At 36.8% G+C, this 21,381-nt stretch overlaps 3 protein-coding genes across 6 annotated transcripts in view; 2 read left to right on the forward strand and 1 right to left on the reverse strand.

The window, feature by feature from the left end:
* The window catches only part of usp45 (ubiquitin specific peptidase 45), a 34,104-nt gene extending 25,228 nt beyond the window's left edge, over window positions 1-8,876 (reverse strand). Inside the window, exons 1-6 of one of the 4 annotated variants that reach the window (XM_055210455.2) lie at window positions 8,737-8,874; window positions 7,970-8,066; window positions 7,219-7,327; window positions 6,861-7,030; window positions 6,473-6,573; window positions 6,266-6,366 (exon numbers count right to left, since the gene is read on the reverse strand). In XM_055210455.2, coding sequence (XP_055066430.2) covers window positions 6,266-6,366; window positions 6,473-6,573; window positions 6,861-7,030; window positions 7,219-7,321 — 475 coding nt within the window. In that variant the 5' untranslated portion in view covers window positions 7,322-7,327; window positions 7,970-8,066; window positions 8,737-8,874. Of the gene's footprint in view, window positions 1-6,265; window positions 6,367-6,472; window positions 6,574-6,860; window positions 7,031-7,218; window positions 7,328-7,846; window positions 7,873-7,969; window positions 8,225-8,736 lie in introns of those variants that run through there. The other 3 variants (XM_073872274.1, XM_073872273.1, XM_055210457.2) reach the window with 3 other exon arrangements.
* An 11-nt stretch (window positions 8,877-8,887) lies between these two features.
* Window positions 8,888-10,479, forward strand: tstd3 (thiosulfate sulfurtransferase like domain containing 3). Its single transcript, XM_055210463.2, has 4 exons — window positions 8,888-9,023; window positions 9,240-9,428; window positions 9,560-9,719; window positions 10,039-10,479. Exons 1-4 carry the CDS (start codon window positions 8,903-8,905, stop codon window positions 10,103-10,105), a joined length of 537 nt encoding a protein of 178 aa, XP_055066438.2. The 5' UTR covers window positions 8,888-8,902; the 3' UTR covers window positions 10,106-10,479.
* Window positions 10,480-12,982: 2,503 nt separating this feature from the next.
* On the forward strand, window positions 12,983-17,737 carry LOC129448243 (desmin). The gene is made up of 11 exons (XM_073872275.1): window positions 12,983-13,515; window positions 14,746-14,899; window positions 15,288-15,437; window positions 15,758-15,877; window positions 15,954-16,045; window positions 16,129-16,267; window positions 16,423-16,533; window positions 16,737-16,847; window positions 16,958-17,082; window positions 17,162-17,419; window positions 17,531-17,737. The coding sequence occupies exons 1-11, from the start codon at window positions 13,295-13,297 to the stop codon at window positions 17,616-17,618; spliced, it is 1,569 nt and encodes a 522-aa protein (XP_073728376.1). The 5' UTR covers window positions 12,983-13,294; the 3' UTR covers window positions 17,619-17,737.
* The last annotated feature ends 3,644 nt before the right edge of the window (window positions 17,738-21,381 follow it).

Here is a 21,381-nt window from a genome sequence, read left to right on the forward strand (position 1 = left end):
CTTCTTTAATCAACAAGCTGTTAGACCCTCAAATATGTCCGATTTCATTTTATGTATTAAAATTTAATTTTAAATTTTGGAGCGGTGGTTTAAAATGTACAGCATGTAACTAGAGAACAAACATAAAAGGTATCTTGATTGACATGCCAACATTAAAGGCCAGAAGATAGGCCACCATGCTACCATTAGATTTGTTGTTTTTGCAATGTTATAGTAATCATATATAATTATTTCTCAGTCTCTTTATTAGAATACAACCAGAAAATACAGGAAATGTACACTCACCTAAAGGATTATTAGGAACACCTGTTTAATTTCTCATTAATATAATTATCTAAAAAAACAATTACATGGCAGTTGCGTCAATGCATTTAGAGGTGTGGTCCTGGTCAAGACAATCTCCTGAACTCCAAACTAATTGTCAGAATGGGAAAGAAAGGTGATTTAAGCAATTTTGAGCATGGCATGGTTGTTGGTGCCAGACGGGCCGGTCTGAGTATTTCACAATCTGCTCAGTTACTGGGATTTTCACGCACAACCATTTCTAGGGTTTACAAAGAATGGTATGAAAAGGGAAAAACATCCAGTATGCGGCAGTCCTGTGGGTGAAAATGCCTTGTTGATGCTAGAGGTCAGAGGAAAATGGGCAGATTGGTTCAAGCTGATAGAAGAGCAACTTTGACTAATAATAACCACTTGTTACAACTGAGTTATGCAGTAAAGCATTTGTAAAGCCACAACACGCACAACCTTGAGGGGGATGAGCTACAACAGCAGAAGATCCTACCGGGTACCACTACAAATAGGAAAAAGAGGCTACGATTTGTACGAGCTCACCAAAATTGGACAGTTGAAGATTGGAAAAATGTTGCCTGGTCTGGTCTACATTCAGATGGTAGAGTCAGAATTTGGCGTAACAGAATGAAAACATGGATCCATCATGCCTTGTTACCACTGTGCATGCTGGTGGTGTAATGGTGTAGGGGATGTTTTCTTGGCACACTTGCCAATTGGGCATCATTTAAATGCCACAGCCTACCTGAGCATTGTATCTGACCATGTCCACCCCTTTATGTCATTTATTGTCATGCAAACACAAATTAATAAAAATAAGAAACAACTGTAAGATATTAAAAGCAAAATACACACATACCCTACCATTATGAAATATGAAGTGAAGAGTGTAAAATAAGAATAAATAAAATCAACCCAGATGAAAAACCAATATCAGAAAATAAAGAATCAACTGCAGTACGCGCCGGACTCTGAAGCCTATTGAGTGCAAAACATTTTAATTTCCTCCAATAAAGCCACCCCAGCTGTGTTTCAAGCACAAGCCTGGCTCTCTGAGGTCAAGTCTCTTTCCACCCAGTCTCTGGTACTTGAGCTGAAGGCCTTTTTGGTGAGAGAGCGCAGTTAATAGATTTTCTTTCTTTTCCCTGCTGTTGTTGTGGAAAACTATTATGGATTCTGGAAAATTCTTGCTGGGGCTCTTTTGTGTCGTTGGTCTACGAGAAAAAGCGAATGCGACAATAGCCTCTGTCTCAAAAAAACCTGGCCTTCAAATATTACAGAAATGCAATTTCACCAGCTCCTCTATGCCAGCGCCAGTCCATTTTGCAGTCACAATGGCTGCCCGTTTCTCCCTCATTTAGCCAGCCTGCCAGGAACAATGAACAGGGAAGAATGGAAACAGGTAATTTAAAGAGCCGAGTAAGAAGGACGTGGGCTGGAGGTGGCACAACTCTGGCCCAGTACCACAGACCACCACCAGCTAACTTCTGGTCCTCACCAGAAAAATATCACCCAATGCGACTGGTTGTTGGTTTTCTGCTTTCTCAGTGATCATCGAGTTTACCAAAGTTATTACAGAAAGGGATTCATAACAAACATCAAATGATGAGTCGACCACTAAGTTGGCCTGTAATGAAACTTAAAGGTGTTAAAGGTCAAAGTAGGTAGGGCTACCTGTCTGGATTCAATGAACAGTTATATTAAAAAATATTTGGAGCAATAACGGCTATTTCACACAAGTTTAAAGTCCATTCTCACAACATTTGCCCTATCCCAAGACTCAAGAAGGAATCATGGGGACATGTGGCAGGGCAGGGGGAGGAGCAAATCCAGCATCCCGTCTTTACACAGCTGTAGCCGTTCTTCAGGGAATCCGGTCGGGAGCAGCACTCAAGCGCCTAATGGCATTAATGAACGCAGCCATGCGGCATTAAAGGAACTGGAGCACAGCTTCTGCAGCAAGACCCTGGCTGTGTAGAAACGTTACACAGCCCCTAGAGTAATGGGAGACCAGTCACACTGAGCTAAGCATTGCTGCACCAGAGCAGAAGGGCATGGACAGGCATAGAAACAAGCTGAAGAACTGTTAAACATCGCAAACTCAATGTGGTAGAACATGTCATTGAATTTCATAAGTGGTGCGCTAACACAAAAAAAACTTACGATACAAAAGCTGCCTCTTATATAAAATTTCCGTGGATGAGATTTTGAATCTTTTATAGCAGAAAACACCAGATGTCTTTCATGGTATTTAACTAACACTTGAATGAAGAGAATGAAGCTGACAAGCCTATCCACAGAAACCATGAGCGAGTGGTTCGACTATTGAATATAAAGCAGTTACTTCACAATTATCCTTCCACATTAACACATTCATATCTCATTCTAATACTGTACACTTGATAATACTTACGATTCGAACCAAGGCCTTCTTCATATTTCATTACAAAAAGCAAATAGGAAACAAAAGAAACACAAATAATAAATGGCATTGTGCAATGTTTTCTTTTGATTTTGTAGTGAAAAAAAATGTGACTTAATAAATTTTTTGACAGATTTCTTTGTTTTAACTGATTAAAAAAACCTTATAAGATTAAACCTTGGGCTTGGGCCAGTTTATGCTGGTTTTAACGTATTCCTGCCATTAATGCATAACCTCTATAACATATTTTTCATGAGAAATTAAAACTTGGGCTGGAGACTCATACAAGTTCCACTGAGCATTAAAACTATTAACATTTGTGCATGTGGCTAACAAACGTAATTAAAGGGGGTGATTCCATTAGTTGTTAAAGGCAGTAAAGCTGCTGTAATTCTCTAGGTGGTATCAGGGAGCTATAGCAGAGTGACGGGAGCCAGTTCTGGCTCAGAGACAAACCAAAAGGAAATCCAATAAATGTTTACACATATGCTTTTGGCTGATCCAGGGTATATATTTACATGCTCCAGCTGAGTGACAGCAACACTGACTGCAGTCTTGTAATATCAGAAATGAATACCAACAGGGTTCCCACTCCAAGTCAAATGTTAAATTCACTGACTTTTCCCTGACTTTAGCCCTACTCGGACGGGATTCGTTTTACAGGGGGACCTCTTAGAAAATGGTGCTTCTCAGAGGTCCTCTGTGTTTTTAATCCCATCTGAATTGGCCATGTCTGTGTTTTTCTCTGACGACCTCCGTAAGAATTCCAGAGCAATTTACCTACTGTTTTTCACCGAACTCAAAGGTCCTCTGAGAAATGTAATCCCGTCCGGATGCAAATGTCTGTGTTTGCCTGCAATATCTTTTGAAAACGCGGATGATTTCGTGTTTTGGCCAACATGATCTGCCGTATATTGTATTTCCTGAGTCACATTCATTCAGATATGGATGTTTTTTCGCATTCGGCAACATAAAATAATTAGATCAAGACGAGCTGAATATCAAACACTGTTAAGACTGGCCTCTGAAATATCATTAACGCTATAAGAAACTCTATTCAAAGTTGTTCAACTCCGGAATGGTAATGTTAATTAATAAAGATAATAAATTGTTATTAATCATTATTTCTTCATTTCTTTGTGTTTATTATAAGCAGACAGTTACATAAAACACGTAGGCTAATGTTACTTTAGTAGGATTTATATATTTTATTTTGATTTGTTCAAATTAAATTAATAAATTACATGTTCTGTCATAATTTTACATTTAAAGCAAAATATTAAACATTACAAACGCGCGTATCCAGAGCACATGGTCTTCTGCAACGCCCAAATGCATGAAACAGACACTCCCATCTCTGGAATAGCCTGCATCATTTTAATTCCGTCCTAATCGGTACATAAAATCAAAGACGTCCTGGGGGACACGTTGAAACTCAAACGTCGTTTGGAAAACTAATCCCGTCTGACTAAAAAGCTGATTTTCCGTGACCTATGTCAAGGAGGATGTGAGCCTTATGTAGTGTACAGGCTGAGTTTATAAAAATATAGCTTAAATGTGTAAAAATTAATAAACAGTGCCAATAAACAGCTGTTTAAATTCTAGTCAGCTGAAGCTTGGACCCAGGTCTTCCTTACTGTACGTTCACACCACCACCGACTTGAGCTTCCAAAGAAGCTCAGGCCGCCAGTCAAGGACGCTTGTCAAAAACTATGGGGAAGCTTGTTGATGCTTTGGTCGCTCTGAAGTCTATTTTCTCTGAACAAATGTTTTGGTAGGAAAGAAAGTTTACATTGTATGTTTCTCCGGAATCAGACAGCGAAAAACGTCTAGGCTATATTCCGATTGGTTGTTGGTGTTTTGCCGCTGCTTGTGGCTGAACCGCGTTATAGCTCGTTACCATAACGCTGAGCTTCTTTTAACTTTCTGATTGACGCTCTGGTCGCTCAAAACGTGACGGCGATGGATTTAACGCTCCTTGCAGCTGAGAGAAGCCAGCTTCCATTGTAAATGAATGACTTCCAGTAACTTTGGAAGCTCAAGTCTGCGGCGGTGTGAACATACAGTTACGTCACAAGTTAACAAGTGGATTACATTTTAAAGCAACACTAAAGAGTTTTTGCTCTTTGCTCCCCCTACAAGTTAAAAGCGTAATTGTCCATTACCACTGTCGTAAATGCTCTAGCATAGCTGGCTCTGATTGGATTGTATGTCTGCCGTAAAGCAAGTTTTTGTAGTTTTCACTCGAACTACAGGACCGTGACCCGACGGTTGGAAACTTCTTTAGAGCGGTTTTGGCCGATAGAGGGCTGCAAAGCGAATGTGAAAGGGCCGTTCACCCTGTTTCGAGTAGATGAATGCCTGAAACTTTTTGGAAACGTTATTTTAAGGTAAAAAAAACTCTTTGGTGTTGCTTTAATAAAAGGAAACTAAAATTTAAAGCAACAAACAAATCTCCCTGATATTCAATGACTTCTACAAAAGAATCCCTGACTGTCATTGTCTGGAAAATACTTTTTAAAATTCTATGATATTCCAGAAATTCCATGACCCGTGGGAACCCTGATGCAAGACAACCTAGAGCAGCTAAATTAGGGGGAAAGACTGAAATGGGTCTTTGCCGAGCAGAAGTTTTCCAAAAAAGATGGACCCTCAAAATGTATTTTTCATCCATTCTACACATAAGTAACTTTCTTGATGCCATTGTCAGTTGTACGGCACTGTTCTTTGAAAAGATGTTTTGTAACAATATGTATTGTGAAAAGTGGCATACAAATAAACTGTTCTGAACTGAATTAAACAGAATACAGCAGACTTTTATATGTAGTTTTATATGCCCAAAACTTGTACAATGAAATGTTTGTCTCTTCATTTTTTGTGAATAATGGTTCCGGCATGAATGTATATTGTCTCTATCTCAATATGTGACTCTGTCTGTGAAAACCTAGCTAAGGTTGGTTTTGTGAAGTAACTCAAATATTAAGGTGTACATTTAAAAAAGAATGCATTACTTTACTCGTTACTTCAGAAAAGTAATATTACGTAATGCATGTTACCCCCAACACTGATCAGGAGCATACAAATATTTTAGAGCTCCTATCTGGGCTTTCAAATTCTCTGAAAATTTTCAGGTTTCAATTTCCAGAGATGAATTAAGCCGAAGGTATACTAGAGACGTCCGCGTATGCACACCATGCGCATGACGTCATTTTCACCACCAAGAAGTACATACAGTCCGCGTACAACAGCGCATGCTACATTTCTTTACCTATCCTAAATGTTTGAATGTACTGTAAATGTCGCCAAATCAGTGCTGCCCTGATGGCCTGGTAGAGTAATAATTTGAACAAGAAATAATTTGTATTGTGTACATGTAGAACCCGCGCGTAGCCGCCATGAGTATACTTTGAAAGCTGTGGTGAAAAAAGTATACGCCGGCCTTTAGACCCTGCCCCAGTGTAATGACTGTCACTAAACTATCAGATAAAAATCAGAGCTGTTTTCCTTTAGTTAAGATTGAGACCACATTTTGAACTAGAATTACAGTACCTGAGGTGGCCTTCACGGAGTGCTTCTGGAGGAAGTCTAGAGTCTGAGCGAGAGCCTTCCTATTGCAGTGAGTGGACAGCTCTTCCTGACATTCAAAACACCTGTGATAGATAGCATTTGGAAGTTAATAAAATGAAAGTCATGATAATTTATAAGACTTATAAGAAAATGACAATTAAATGCTGCATCATAGAGGTGTTATCTTACCAGGCCTTCCATGTACTGAGGCTAATGGTGATACAGTGAGAATCAGAGTGATGGGCTTGCTGGTGTTTTGTGGAATGCTGAGTTTCTGCATGGTTACATCCCTAAAACAGTAAAATGACCTTATAATCTTTCTTCAGGGCAACTTAGTTACTCATGTATGTATGCGGTGTGTCAGGCAATTGCAAATAGGTCATTTTTACATTTTATCAAAATGTCAAAATAAAACACATGCATGTATTTTAGCTATAGATTAGTTATACATTATTATTACATTTCAAAATTAAAGTGCTTTGACGTAGATGCTGTGCTAGTGTGAGCTATGCCTTTAACTGCATGAAATGCTATACTATTATAAAATGATTTATTGTATTTATTATGAAACTTTTACCTGGAACCCACACTTGAGACACACAAGGATGTCATGTGCTCCTCCAGACTCCCCCTCAAACATCTTCCTTTCTTTGAGGCATTCATTGCAAACCGACCACAGGCTGCCTGTCACCGCTTTCTTCACTGAACTGAGATCCACAGCCCTGCTCACATGCTGACACGTCAGCCCTAGAAGCCAGAAGAACATAAATCTTTACTGTTGATCTCACACCTCTATGTGAGCATTCTTACATACATAACCTGTTATAACTGAAAAACCACAAGCATGTTAGATCCTGTGATGAAGGCTTGTCTGTGATTTTGAGTATCAAATGCCCCTTTAAGATCATAAGACATTACTTTAAATCTTTCCTTACCGCCAACCTCATCGGACGAATCTTCATCACGAGGCTTCTTTGGCTTGTTGGACCGCTTGGTCATGTCTGCGGTTTTTAAAGAGAAGGGGTCTTTCAGCCGCATTTGTATCTAGGGAAAAAGTTATTTTTTGATTGCGTTACTGAAGACTTGAGAACTTACAGTACAGTTGTTTGACAATAATTCCACTTTGTTTTTTGTACAAATTATTGTATTGCTACATGAGAACAAGGCAGGAATGTAATATACTGTATATATATAATAAACTCTTAAGATTTTCTAAGTTCTCTATTCTTGTAAAGGCAGAAACAACTATTAAGACTTATGAATCATCACTAGGGCCACAATATGTTGCTAGTAGAGTATTCCAACAAACTGCACGTGACAGAAAGTAAACAGCCACAAAAGTAAAACATGCAGATGATGAATCTCTAGATTGCGGTTTAATTTCACATACATTAGCCGTACAGACTCACAACAGCAACAGATAGTAGAGATATACGATAGAATGAATAAAAACAGAACCACAGCTTAGTTAAACAAACAACTGGCCCAGGCATACAACACATACACATAACGTTACAACTGGCTAATACAACACATCAGAATGTGCTAACTGACAGCATGTACCGGTTGGGAGGCCCTTCCTTATTCAGCATTAAGCCACATCTGTTTATAGCATATGGTTATTTGAAAGAACAGTTGCTACAAATGTCAAAAAGCCCTGGACTGACAGTCATAAGCACATCTCACCCCGTTTATATTCCCCTCCTCTCCAGGCTCGCAACCAAGTGACCGTCAGATGACAAGTGAAAAGCGAGGTTGGTAACTTGTAAATCCTTCCAAGTTTCTAAAAACGGGGGAAATACTGTTGATAATTTGATTGTTTAAGTGTTCAAGTAGGCACTTAAACAACTAGTAACTGAAAAATGCCGTAACACAACTATTATTTTGACTAACGGAGTTTGATAGCATAGTTGTTGGCATTTGAAGAACAGAAAGCACAAGTATTACATGGATCACGTGGTCGCATCCTCAGCGACGCACTACGGATGCTTGTATGGCCAAACTCGTTTGTATATCCACAATACGTGAGAGTAATAAATGTCATGTTTCTATACAAAATATGAGCAACAGTTGCATAATTACTTATATATTTAGGTGATTATTTAATGAGGGGAACTTTAAGATCGCCTAATATGATATTAAAGTAAAAAAACTAAAATATTTTTCTTTTAATTATTAATAAATATATATAATTATTAAATTAACTAAAAACGTAAAATATTTTACATTCACTGTGTATTTGGGTGCACATTTTTCATATTAATATTAAAATCCACTTAAAGGTCACAGCCATTATTAAATGACCCATGCCAAGATATCAAGTAGTCAGGGGTAAATTGAAAAAAAAAACATTCAAATAAACACTGTCTTCAGTCCAAATATGTAATTTAAAATAATTTTCATAAAAACAACCAGTTAACCACGCTGTGGTGTTCAAAAGAGTAACAGCGTACCTCACTGAGGGTCCTTTAAAATGATCCGTAGTTTTGCGCATGCGTACAGCAGTGAGACGGCGCAAGCTGGCACGTAACGTGAACTCGTGTTGTTGATATTAAGATACAACAAACAAGACAGAAGGAACATCGTCACCTCGCAGCTTTCACGACCATATATCCGAGCATGACATCAAATGTCTGCGCTAGGCTCACGAGGGGCGTTCTCCGAGTTTTAGCGAGCAGAAATGTTACTCCTGTCACAAGACCGCTGGCTTCATGCTGGATACATTTACGATGCGTACAGCGTGAGTGTTTCAAAGTGGAAGTCTGCATTTAAATGTTGTAGATTTTGTTGACATTTAACTTACTGATTATAAAAAACACTCCAAATATGCATTAATCACACGGTCCCATGTACCCAAAAGCTTTTGGTGTGTAAGCAATATTATTGTTCCTGTAAAGTAAACTGACAAGCGGAAGAGATCATCCTCTGTTGGTCAAGTGACGATGTTATCTTTCAGATACCCGTGTTATGCGTTACGAGCGTGGTGTATTGCGAAATTTCAGCTCATCGAGCCAGCCTTCAACAGACGTGTCATATGAGCAGCTGAAGAAACTGCTGGTGTCCCGGTCCGTTGTGGTTATAGACGTCCGTGAACCATGGGAACTCCGGGAGTACGGGAACATACCGGGATCCATTAACGTACCATGTATGTGTTTCCTATTCGCACGTCCTCTTGTTTAGATCCTTGTAGCCTACTTCAAATCTTTTATAGTTTTTAAGAAGCTTTCATTTTAAATAGTCACTATTGACTTTTCCTCTGATTTCTCTCATCGGCAGTGGCACAAGTAAATGGAGCTCTCCAGCTCAGTCCTGAGGAGTTCAAAGAGAAATATGGTGGAAACATGCCATTACAATCCCAAAGTATTGTTTTTTCCTGCCTAGCTGGTATAAGAAGCAAAACAGCACTGGAAACAGCAGTGTCTTTAGGATACACCAAGTGAGCATTCATTACAGAATAATAAAATGTGATACAGTTTTAAACAATGGGGAAATACAGTTTAAAATGTTTTTTACAACCCAGTATAGTCAGTCAGTCAGCTTGACTGACAGTAAATGTGCCATAACAGCTTCATAGTATAGTGATACCATAATGGACCATATTATCTAGATTTCAACAAAGGGTTTTAATACCATATGACTTACAATGTGTCAATTATTATTTAATTTTTTTGCCAAATGTGTTACTAATCCTCACTTCATAATTTTCTTTTTGTATTGTATGGCATTTTGTCTAATTGCTTTTTTCACTCCCATAGTGTCCTCAATTATCCTGGTGGGTGGAAAGACTGGGCAGAACATGAAATAATACAAACCAAAGAGTGATCCTCACGATATTGTCATGGTAACACTGTGAAAGGAATTTAATTGACCTGTATTAAAATCAGATTTAAGCCAAATCAGATTTTAATGAATGTGCCACTAAGACAGAATGGTTTGCCTGTATAGAACTGTGTTTTCCATTTTAAGCCTAAGAGATGTGAGCAGTGTGCAGTCCACAACGACATTTCATTTCACACATATTCAAATGAAATAGAAAGTACAGAGGCTTACAATGTGCACAATTCTGACTAATACAGTATGCATAGTGCTTTTGTACTGTTGCCTAATATAATTGTAATAAATATTTTGAGAAGAAAATCCAAATATTGTTTTTAAAAACTGAGTTTTATATACTTAAAAATAAAACTTTGACACTGTATTGTGTGTACTTATTTCAAAAATTGTATATCTGCCTTTTAGTATTGCAAAAACACCATAGACTTACAGGAAAAGAATGATTAGATTTCATATAACATAATATAATGAAGGGGTCTCCTTTGAATTACTGAGTCAAAAACTTCTCACAGCTTCTTCATATGTTGTTTAATAAAACAACAGGGACATCTCTAAATTAAAATGGAAATTTCTACATTTATGGTTGTAGGGTACATAAATTAGTAGCATATCTGGAAACAAAGATGAGCAGTGTAAACAATTGTAGTATTTACATTTTTATGTGAACTATTCCAGCTGTGTATGCTTAACAGTTTCACGCCTATACATAACAAGACCTTATTCTAGCCATACATCATCTGTCTGGCATTTCTTGTTTCTTCGTGACAAGGTACTACCATTAATCATAGAAAAATTTATCGTGTAGCAGGTTCATTTTTTTAAGCCAAGAGAATTTGTACCATGCACTGTAAAAAAAAAATGCAGCATAAAGTTAAAACAACTTGGTTTTGTAAGTCAATTCAACTAACTATTTTAAGTTTGGACATGCATATAAAAACAAGTTGAAATTGTTTAACTTAATTTATTAAGTTAAAGTAACATAAAAATATATGTTGAGATACACTGTAAAAAGATCTAACTTACAAAAAGTAAGGCAAGTGGCTTCATTGAATGTTTTCAGTTGGGTCACCTTTAAGCCTTTTTTAAGTATAATAAATACTGTACTTGCGTTGAAAAAAAATGCAGCACGAAGTTAAAACGACTTGGTTTTCCAAGTCAATTCAACCTACTATTTAAAGTTTTGGCTTAAAAAAAGTTTATATAACTTATAAATTCAAGTTGAAATTATTTAACTTAATTTTTTAAGTTAAAGTAACATAAAAGTATGTGTTGATTTGAAAAAATGCTGCAATTTGTTTTTACACACAACAAAATGGAGTTGAGATAACTTATAGTACTAGTATTACTCAGTTAGTTTAACTTACTTATCTTGTTACAGGTAACTTTTTATAATTGATTTATACTTCATATTTCTGTGAGAGTTGAGGGCACGTAACGTTTATTCAATCAATGAGCATCCCAGTTTCGTTTTGGGCAGCTCTAAAGTGCAAAATTCTTATAGTCTCATATTATGCAGTCTATGCACAAGCTCCAGTCTTCTGAACAATGGTAACTACAAAACTTAAAGAAAAAACAGAAACTCTTCTAAATAGCGAAGATAAATGAACATTAAACAATAACAAGTTTAACACATGAAATAGCGTTTAAATTCACATTTTACTCTCCAAATGCAGTCTCATGCAAAGTATGCTGGGAACTACGAATCTACTGCCTAGTTAGTTATTTTTACCAAAATCATTCTTGTAGTTTCAACACAAAATTATGAAGTTAATTTTCTTCTTAAAATTTAAGTGCATTATACATAATAAAATGAAGTTGAATTTACTCAATAATGTGTTCATTTAGAATTATTCAAATTATTCACATTTTTATGTTATTTTAAAGGTGGAGTGCACAATGTTTGAAAAACGCTTTAGAAAAGGAAGTCAGTCCGACTACCAAAACACACTTGTAGCCAACCAGCAGTAAGGGGCGTGTCTACTAACCGACATCCTTGCTGGGGTTGCATGTGTGGGGCGGGTATCAAAAGAAGGTCCAGATTCTTTTGGGGTAGGGGTGTGTTTGTTTAGGTGATTTCAAATGTCAACATTGGCTTTCAAAAATTGTGCACTCCGCATTTAACTTATTCAACATTTTTAATACAGTTTACTCATTTTATTTTTTGTTAAATCTACTAATGCTACATTTTTTGCAGTGTGAGCATTAATGGATGTGATAAAGTTGTCCAAATATATTAATATTAATATTTTAATAAAATCTAAGCAATATAACTCCAACAACCACAACAGCAAAAATAAAAATGAACAAGTTACTATGTCTTACTACTAAAGACACATGCCTTTACCAGAGCTGTTGTTTTTCCATTTGAGCACATTACTACTGGGATGACTAATGTACTGTAAATGAAGGAGATAGCAGAAGTAAAATAACGCCTCGGTGTTTAAGCTCATTTCGCACTGTTCACATCACAGAGAAATGCAGACCCAGCCTTCCTCCCACATGCTTGATAGCTGGGAAGAATCTCATAAATCAGGATCTGGTCAACATTTAAAATAAAACAACTTTGAACAGCCATGGTCTGTAATGACAAAAGATGGAACGTAGACAGGTTAATCTAATACAAACCCTTTAAAGAATACAAATGTCTTTAGGACCCCGATTAAAGGGCCCAAATCCAAGACTGCTGTAATTCCCACTTACATCCTTTAGTCACCTCAAGCATGAATTTCAGACAGGCCAGAAAAAAATGTAGTTGTTAATCCCCCTTCCATTTCTCATTTTTACACACATTCATCTAAATAGGGTTAAATTAATGTCTATTATTATCACATCTCTCACTGAGTATCTTTCTGCAGATTGACCTCATGACATCATTCCATGCCCCGTCTAGAAGCATGTGTAATTAAATCCCTTCAAATCAAACCACATCACATCACAGACTAATGGACACATGCTGCCTCATAACTTCACTCCATTCAACACCTCTCAAGACCCTGACAGATGTTTGAGCGACAGGCCCATTTCTCGATGCTGCAGAGGCTCAAAATTCCACAAGCATTGGCTCATGTTTGGGGCCATGTATAAGAAGCATGGACCACTAGACTAAGAGCGTGCATTTGTGAGCAGAGCTTTGCAGAAGATCAACACAGCAAAACCTAGAAGTCCAGAAACTCTAAAATGAGTCGCAGTTCTGAAAGGATCTCTTCCTACCGCCGGCACTTTGAGGATGCAAGCACCTCTTCTTTCCAGGTGAGGGTAAGCAGCCCCTCTCCCGTCAGACGGGATGCTGGGAGGTGCCGTTCAGCCAGCTACTCCCGTAGTGCCATAGCTGTCAGCAGCAACATGGCGGTGGGCCGCAGGACTATTTCATCCTCACGCAGCCGTCCCCTCATGAGCGGGTAAGCAATGCTTATTTGGTCTGGATAGAATCATGGGAAATGACACTGTATCTACACGGGATAAAGGGACAGTGGGACAAGGAAATACACCATACACAAACATTCCGGAAATGTTCTTTGTTGGGCTGTACATTCTTTAAAAAAAATAAATGCTAAACAGCACTAAAAGTTATTCACTGGCTCGTAATCATAGGGGAACCACTTTGAGTGAGTGGTTCTACATAGCACTTATATTGGTTCCCCTATATGATTACGAGCCAGTGAACCACTTTTATTTAGCACCTTTAATCTTTTAGAGTCCCATGGCTCCATAAAGAACCTTTAGCATCTGAACCTTTCCGTTCAACAAAAGGATCTTTATATTGGAGAAAGGTTCTACCGACCATTAAAAAATTAAGAAATAAATGCTCCTTTAGGAACCTTTGACTATAGGGTTTTGGAAACTAATGCAAACTAAATGGTTCTTCTGGCATTGCTGCGAAGAACCCTTTTTACCCTTAATCTGTAGAACTTTTTCCACTACAAAGAATCTTTTGTGCAAGAAAAGGTTCTTTGGATGTTGAAGGCTCTTTATGGAACCATAATAAACATTCTAGGAACTTTGTAAAGAGTTTAATATACAAAAATGCATTTATCTACCTGGAGAAAGTTATTATAGATAAAGTGAATAAGTTTTACCATAAAATCCATAAAAACTATTTTCATATCTTATTAAATATCTTATTAACATTTTTTGCTAGCCAAAAATACAAATAAGTAAATGTTGAAATTAATTGTACTATTAAACAAAAATATTTTAAACGTTTAATAAATCTAAAAGATTTATTTAAAACTGTGAAATATTTAAAATAATGTAAAAACATTACTACTAGCATTTTTACGTAAATTATTTTGATCTAGTTTGTTTAGATTTAGATATCCTCTGAGATTTTTTTAAATATCTAATTTTAATCATTCAATAATTTATTTAGTCTAATGTTTATTGTTCAAACATAGTGTCTACATTTTGCTTTGAGTTATTGCTGCGTTAGAAATCACACACAGTCTCTAAAAGACGCGAGTACTTTCAATAATTGTCAGCTAATAAAACCCAACATGAAAATGTAATGAATCTTTGTCACTTGACATATTATTCATACACAACCCAAAGTTCACTTCCCAAGTAAGTCTTACTTTTTTTATATATATAAAAAAGTTTTGTCCTGAAATAACATTAAATCTCTATTACAGTGTCGAAATGGGGGTCATCTGTGTTCGTAGAGGAGGTTCAGCTGTCGATCTCGATCAAGCTGCTGCAGAAAACCGTGAATTTCTCAGTACAAGAACCAGTGAGAAAAAAGAGATGGTCTTGCTTAACGACCGACTGGCAGCTTACATTGACAAGGTCAGGCACACCATTTTTTTTTTTTTTTGATAAACAAGGTCAAATAAATAAAAATAAATTAACATATTTTAACTTGCATTTTATATTTGTTTTTTTTTGCATTTGCTGCATTATGAACAATAAAATGTGACCTAAATAAGTATAAATATATTGCATATAGCTTAAATTGTTTTAATAATTATGCTCTTGCAAGTGGCTCTCGTTTTGATAGAATTTGTGTGATTTGGTCACGCGTGCGTGGGTCGCGCAGACTGGCAGTGTGGAAATGCCACTGCAGGCTCAGAATATAAAGCGCATTATTTGCACCTCTATGGATAGAAGCCATTCAAGAGCATACAGAGAAACGGCACATATCACTTATTGTGTTTTCAAATTCACTGTCAAAAAGGTCAGATCGCTGGAGCAACAAAATAAATTGTTGGAGACGGAAATCGAGGCCCTCCAGAATCGATATTTGAAGCCCACCGGCCTCCGCCTGTTGTACGAGGAGCAACTGAAGGAACTGAGGAGACTGGCTGACCAAATGAAAATGCAACGGGTAGATATTTTATTATTGTAGGACAATTTTAAAAATAAACAAATAAATTAATTAATTAAATAAATTAAAATAATGCGTTCCAGCTCAATTGTTACAGTATTGTGTTAGCAACGCTAATGTTGATCCATGGGAACACACATAAGCTACTGATAAAATAAATGTATACAGATAATCGCTTTGCATAAATGCGTCTGTCAAATGCATAACAGTTAAAGTAAGGTAAAAGTATACATAAAAATTAACGTTGTATAGATTAAGACTATTTTTACCCTTTAAAAAACGTCAGATCATGTGCTGTTTTGACATCAACTATTTTTAAGGACCATGCTGTGGCTGCAAAAGATGCTATGGCGGGTCAGCTGGAGATGATAAAGGTTAAATACGAGGAGGCTGTGGAGATGAGGAAGAAAGCCGAGCTCGACATCGAAGCTTTCCGTCCGGTCTGGTTCTTCTTATTTTATATTTCTTGTATCACAAAAAAGCGTGAAAGCACTAATGTTTTTATCTTATCTACAGGACGTGGATGCCGCAACCTCCACGCGCATTGCTTTGGAAAAGCAACTGGAAAACTTGGAGGTGGAACTAGAATTCATCCAAAGAGTATACAAAGAGGAAATTACATAACTATTGAATAAATTAACATACTTAAAAACTCGTGTTTTATATTTGAATCTAAATGTTTGTGTTCTTGAAAGGAAATCGATGACCTTATGAAACAGATTTACGCAGCCCATGCCACAGCTCAAGACGCTTACTCCCTTCCCGACCTGTCAGCCGCTCTCAAGCAAATCCAACATCAGTATGATGACATTGCGGCAAAGAATTTACAGGTGGGAAATATTATTAAATTGACTTTTTTTATTATATACCTTTAAAAAAAAGTAATTCATTTTTATTTGTTATGCTAATAAAAATGAAGTGGAAAACATATTGTTATATAGGTTCAGTTTACGCTAACAAAAACTATTTTTTTGTTTTTCTCTAGGAAATGGATTCATGGTACAAAAGTAAATTCGAGGACCTCAACAACAAATCGACAAAACATGTGGACAGGACTCGACTCATGAGAGAGGAAATTGTTACTGCAAAGAAAGATGTGCGTTTTAAAAATCTTTCTTTAACAAAGTGTAGTATGATGTGATGAAATTAAATTTGGTGGGAAATTACTATTAAATTGTATTCATTTTATTTATTTTTTATATTACAATTAAACATAGTTTTTCGAAAAAGCTTTTTATTTGAGTAATGTCAAAACTATCACATTAGAATTCGTTTAATTTTTTATTTAAACCTTTTTAGATTCAAAATAAGGAGCAGGACTTAGAGTCTTTGAAAATCAAAAATGAGGCTTTGGAAGCAAAGATCCGGGAGACTCAGGAGAAGTACAAAAAAGAACTACAGGAGCTCCAGGTGAAATGTCAAACAAACATGCTTTTAGCCTGTATATGCAAACCTTGGCACCAAATCATTTCAACAAAATATCTCAAGAAGCTCAAATAAAATATAGTGTTTTTTGTCAGGCAAGAATTGAAGGATTGCAGCTGGAGCTCAAATCTACCAAAGAAAAAATGGCTTTGCTTCTACGTGAATACCAAGAGCTGCTCAATGTTAAAATGGGCCTTGAGATTGAAATTACCACATACAGGTAAAATTACATATAGCCCACTGCTTTTAAAAAGAACCAAGTGTTGTTTCAACCCTTTCTCCTTAATGAATGTATACAGGAAGCTTATTGAAGGTGAGGACTCTCGACTGACTGCCATGGTGCACAGCATGCAGACCATGTCCATTATGAGTGGCAGTGCATGCGTTGCAGGAGCCGTGGGCACTGGAGTGGGGAGAGGTGGTCTTATTGATGGAATTGGTGATGGAGTGGGAAAAGGTCTTGTTGACGGCATCCCTGATGGGGGTCCGGGCACCTCTTCTGACTACTCTCAAGAACAGGCAGTGGAGATGACTGAGAGGAAGACTGTTCTCATCAGGTATTAGACATTCTGTCATTGCCATGCTCACTAGTTTATCATCCATGAGAATTTAAATCAAATAAAATTTTATCTTTCGGTGGACAAAACTGCTAACAATTTCTTCTTCAGAACAGTGAAAACAGAGGATGACACAGTGCAAAGCAACACACAGGAGAAAACTTATTCCATCTCTGGAGCAGCAGATGATGAAGAGTAGTGCTGTTACCTGCCCAAATTTGAATCCTAATTGTGCCCTAATGTGCCTTACAAATCATAAAATGTAACCTTGTGTTATGCGTTGCTTGACCACAACTGGAAATAAAGCTCTGAGCATCATGTGTTTTTGTGGGTTTGATTGTTTGCACCTATAAGTCTGTGTCTTTCCTTATGAAAGTAAAACATGTTGTACAAAATGCAGTCATAATCCAGAAATCTAAGCAAATGCTGTACAGCTCATAAATAAGCATAAAACAGGGAGTGTAAGTGTGCCACTATAGGCTCAGTCTATCACATTGATACTTTTGCCAAAGGGAACCCCAAGCCATCACACACACAGTACTGCCACAACATGAAGTCACATTTATTGTATGGCCCCATTCTATCCAAATCTGCCCTGTTGATCTGCATTTGATCTATCTTGATCGTTTTCCACAGGAACATGTCAAACACTCATAACCATGGGGTGAGATTTGCACTTAAACAAAAGCTATAGAAGCTGTACATTATGGGTAAAAGGGGCATGTGGCTGACATAAATGATCACAGATTTACAAAGAATGGCATGTGGTGTCGACACAGCCCTTGCAAACGTGGAAACACCTTTAACGCATTTTCAAATTATCATTGAATTATAGCAAAAAATAAATGGAGAAATAGTTCACAAAATACTGCATGGACACATGGATATTTAAATATATTAAAACCGTATATGTTTCTATACAGTACAGAACTCTGTTGATACTCAAAACAACTTTCAGGTCTGACCCGAAGCACTGACAAGACAGCTTTAAACTGCTCTTCATACATGTCAGAAGATGGTCTACGGCAAATGACAAATAAAAATGTTTTGAACTTTTGCCACAACATATCAAAGCTTGATATAACATACAGTTTTTGAAAGACATTAAATGGCTCAAAAGGTTTTCCCAGTGTGCAGGATGCATGTGTGACCTTGAAAACCCCACTTTAATGACTTACTATTTTTATACATAAAACCATCATACAAAAATTTAACATTTTGCAAAAAATATAGCCTTGATGTCTTTAATATTAAATGAGTATCAAATATTGAAATCAATGTGAAATCAATTAAACTTTGATGCTTCTAATCTCCTAATTAGATTATGAGACGTTATCCTGGATTTCACAGACAGGGTCACATATGTGGACTGACTGACCAGGATAAGAAATGTTATTTTATTTAGCATTCTTTCTATTTTTCATTTAATTAATTTAATATTATATACACTATGTATACAAATCTAATATTAACCTCAAAGTTATTTATTGATTATCACCAAGTAGTTATTTTCAGCCTTTGTTAGAATCAGGAGAAACATGGGCTCTTTTTGATTATAATTAATTGGAACAATTTCTTGTGAATCAAAATAAATTTGGCTGAACTCAAAAATAGGTAAAAACAAGTAATTGAGTCATTAACTTATAAACAGGCTATTGTAACATAGCAGCAGTTAATTTTCAACACTAAAAAAAAGTATGGATTGCCGCAATTAATTGTATTATTATTATTAACAACAGCAGTAATATTATAATACAATCTCATCCCAGTTTGTTATAGACCCCTAATGATTTTGACAGCTCAAAGACAATTCAGGGTCTTGAACATATCAGGTTAACCACTAATCTCTCATTACTACTTTAGTGTTGGTCATCATTTCCACAAGCTCATCCCACCTGAAACAGAGGCGCAATTAATGACCATAACTTGCCTTGGATTTTTTCACAGAAATGCACTGGACATTATGGAAAACCCAGAAATGTCAATCCTGCCTATTAATGAGGTGGGTACAGACAGTCTCTAGTGATCATTAGCATGCCTTTTGCCAGTCATGTAATGTGCATCACAGGCTATATAATTTGTATAGCTCATATACAGGAGGAAAAAATAAATTGCCTCATAAGTAGGCTACATGCGTGAATTATTAATATAATTAGCCGGCATTTGCTTGAATGGCTATTTGACCTTCACCATTTCAAAGACAGGAGCTATCCAAGGTCCTGCCAGGTCTTTACTTGCATCTTGTTTTCCATTAATGTGCTCAGCTCACAATGCAATTTGAAATAAACTTCAATCCAATGCATTCCCGTTTTTATTCTTTCTTCCTTTTCTATAATTATTTATTTATTTATTGTGTTTCCTATGTGGTTGAATTAAAAAATAGCCTTGAAACACGTACAGAAAATGGAATGTCTGACCAGGACTCGGTTTAATTTAGAAGCTGTTTAATCCTTGTTTGAAGTCAATTTCTCTCATTAAGCAAAAAATCCAGACCTTACTTACTACCTATTCATCATGTCTGTGAATTCCAGGCTAGTTTCATAATTATGAAATTAAGAGCAAGTTTGATTTCAATTAATGATTTCACTTTAATTTCAATATTTGGCATAGTCAATATCAAGATATATCAATTTATGTAGAGGATTTTATGTAGAAAACAGTAAATCACTAAAACAAGACTTAATCAGGGTTTTCACAGTCAGGTTCACATATGTTTCAGCATTATATGATAGATTTCCTTCATCTTAATGGCTTCAGCAGTCAATACAGCAGGCCCTCGGTTTATTCAAAATGTTTCAGAGAGTGAATTAAGAATGGACTTTTATCAATGGAATAACTAATGATCTGTCTGTAAGCAGTAAACTTTTTTCCCAGCGTCTACTCAAATGACTTCAAGAATCAAAAGGGCCAAACATTTGGCGCTCTTTAAAACCTGAGAAATTCTGTCACTTTCTGCATATGTTTTTAGTGCCTTAATCCCAATTAGGCCCGGCTGACACACAGATCTATTCATTGAAACCCTTCCCTGAATACATTTGCCTAAAAATGAACTTCGCAAATAGAGCTCGCGGTAAAGGCGTTCGACACCAGAGAGAATCGGATAGACTGAATGTTCATTCCTGCGCGTTCGGGTGAAAAAGGGTATGAATTTATAAGGTACACCGAAACATTTCAATTCAGACAAGTTTACACCCCATTATGCGAGCCCTTTCAACTCGGACAAGAGAGTTTAAGTCGGGGAAATTCGGTTCAAAAGGCAGAGCTAACTTTGTTCAGGCTTTGAATACTGAAACGAAGCAACCCCTTCCTTTTGAAAGCATTTAGAAATGTAAGCACGCATGAACAGAGTCGAATCGGTAGCCACTTATCTCCCCACTTTCTAATGCGACTTTGAATATTAGCCTGGGTTAAAATCCCAATCATGTCATCTGGTGGGACTCCCATACAAGCATAATTACTATTCAATCGCATCACTAATGTCCCACCCGCATCCCCTATCTGCGACGCAGCTGGTCCGTCCATTGTAAACCCTGCACTTTCCCGCAGCAACAGCAAGTAGGTTAAGCGCATTAAAATAGTCATTATTTTTATGTAACTTTAAATATACAAATTTGTTTATACATATCCAATATGTATAAGAAATTATACATTTTAGAAGATTTTTAAAACTTGTTGAACCTAATAGGTTACTTTAGTCCAAAAGTCATGGAAATATATTGGTTTTCTTTTGTTTCACTGTCACAGACACGATAATATAAGTGGGTGAAAATAACAACAAAGTAAGTTTTGTCTATTAAGGGACTTTGTATGGCAAAGCGTTTATGGTTGGCGTAAAAAATGTTTTAGGGAGCCTAGCCATTGTGCACTGTTTAGATAGAGGGGTGAACCGTTGGCATTCAAGCGCAGTTTGGACGCATGAATGGAATCCCCTGGTGGGACACTATCCCTTTAAACCACAAAGT

The sequence above is a fragment of the Misgurnus anguillicaudatus genome, chromosome 10, assembly GCF_027580225.2.
Source record: "Misgurnus anguillicaudatus chromosome 10, ASM2758022v2, whole genome shotgun sequence".
Taxonomy (NCBI): Eukaryota; Metazoa; Chordata; class Actinopteri; order Cypriniformes; family Cobitidae; genus Misgurnus; species Misgurnus anguillicaudatus.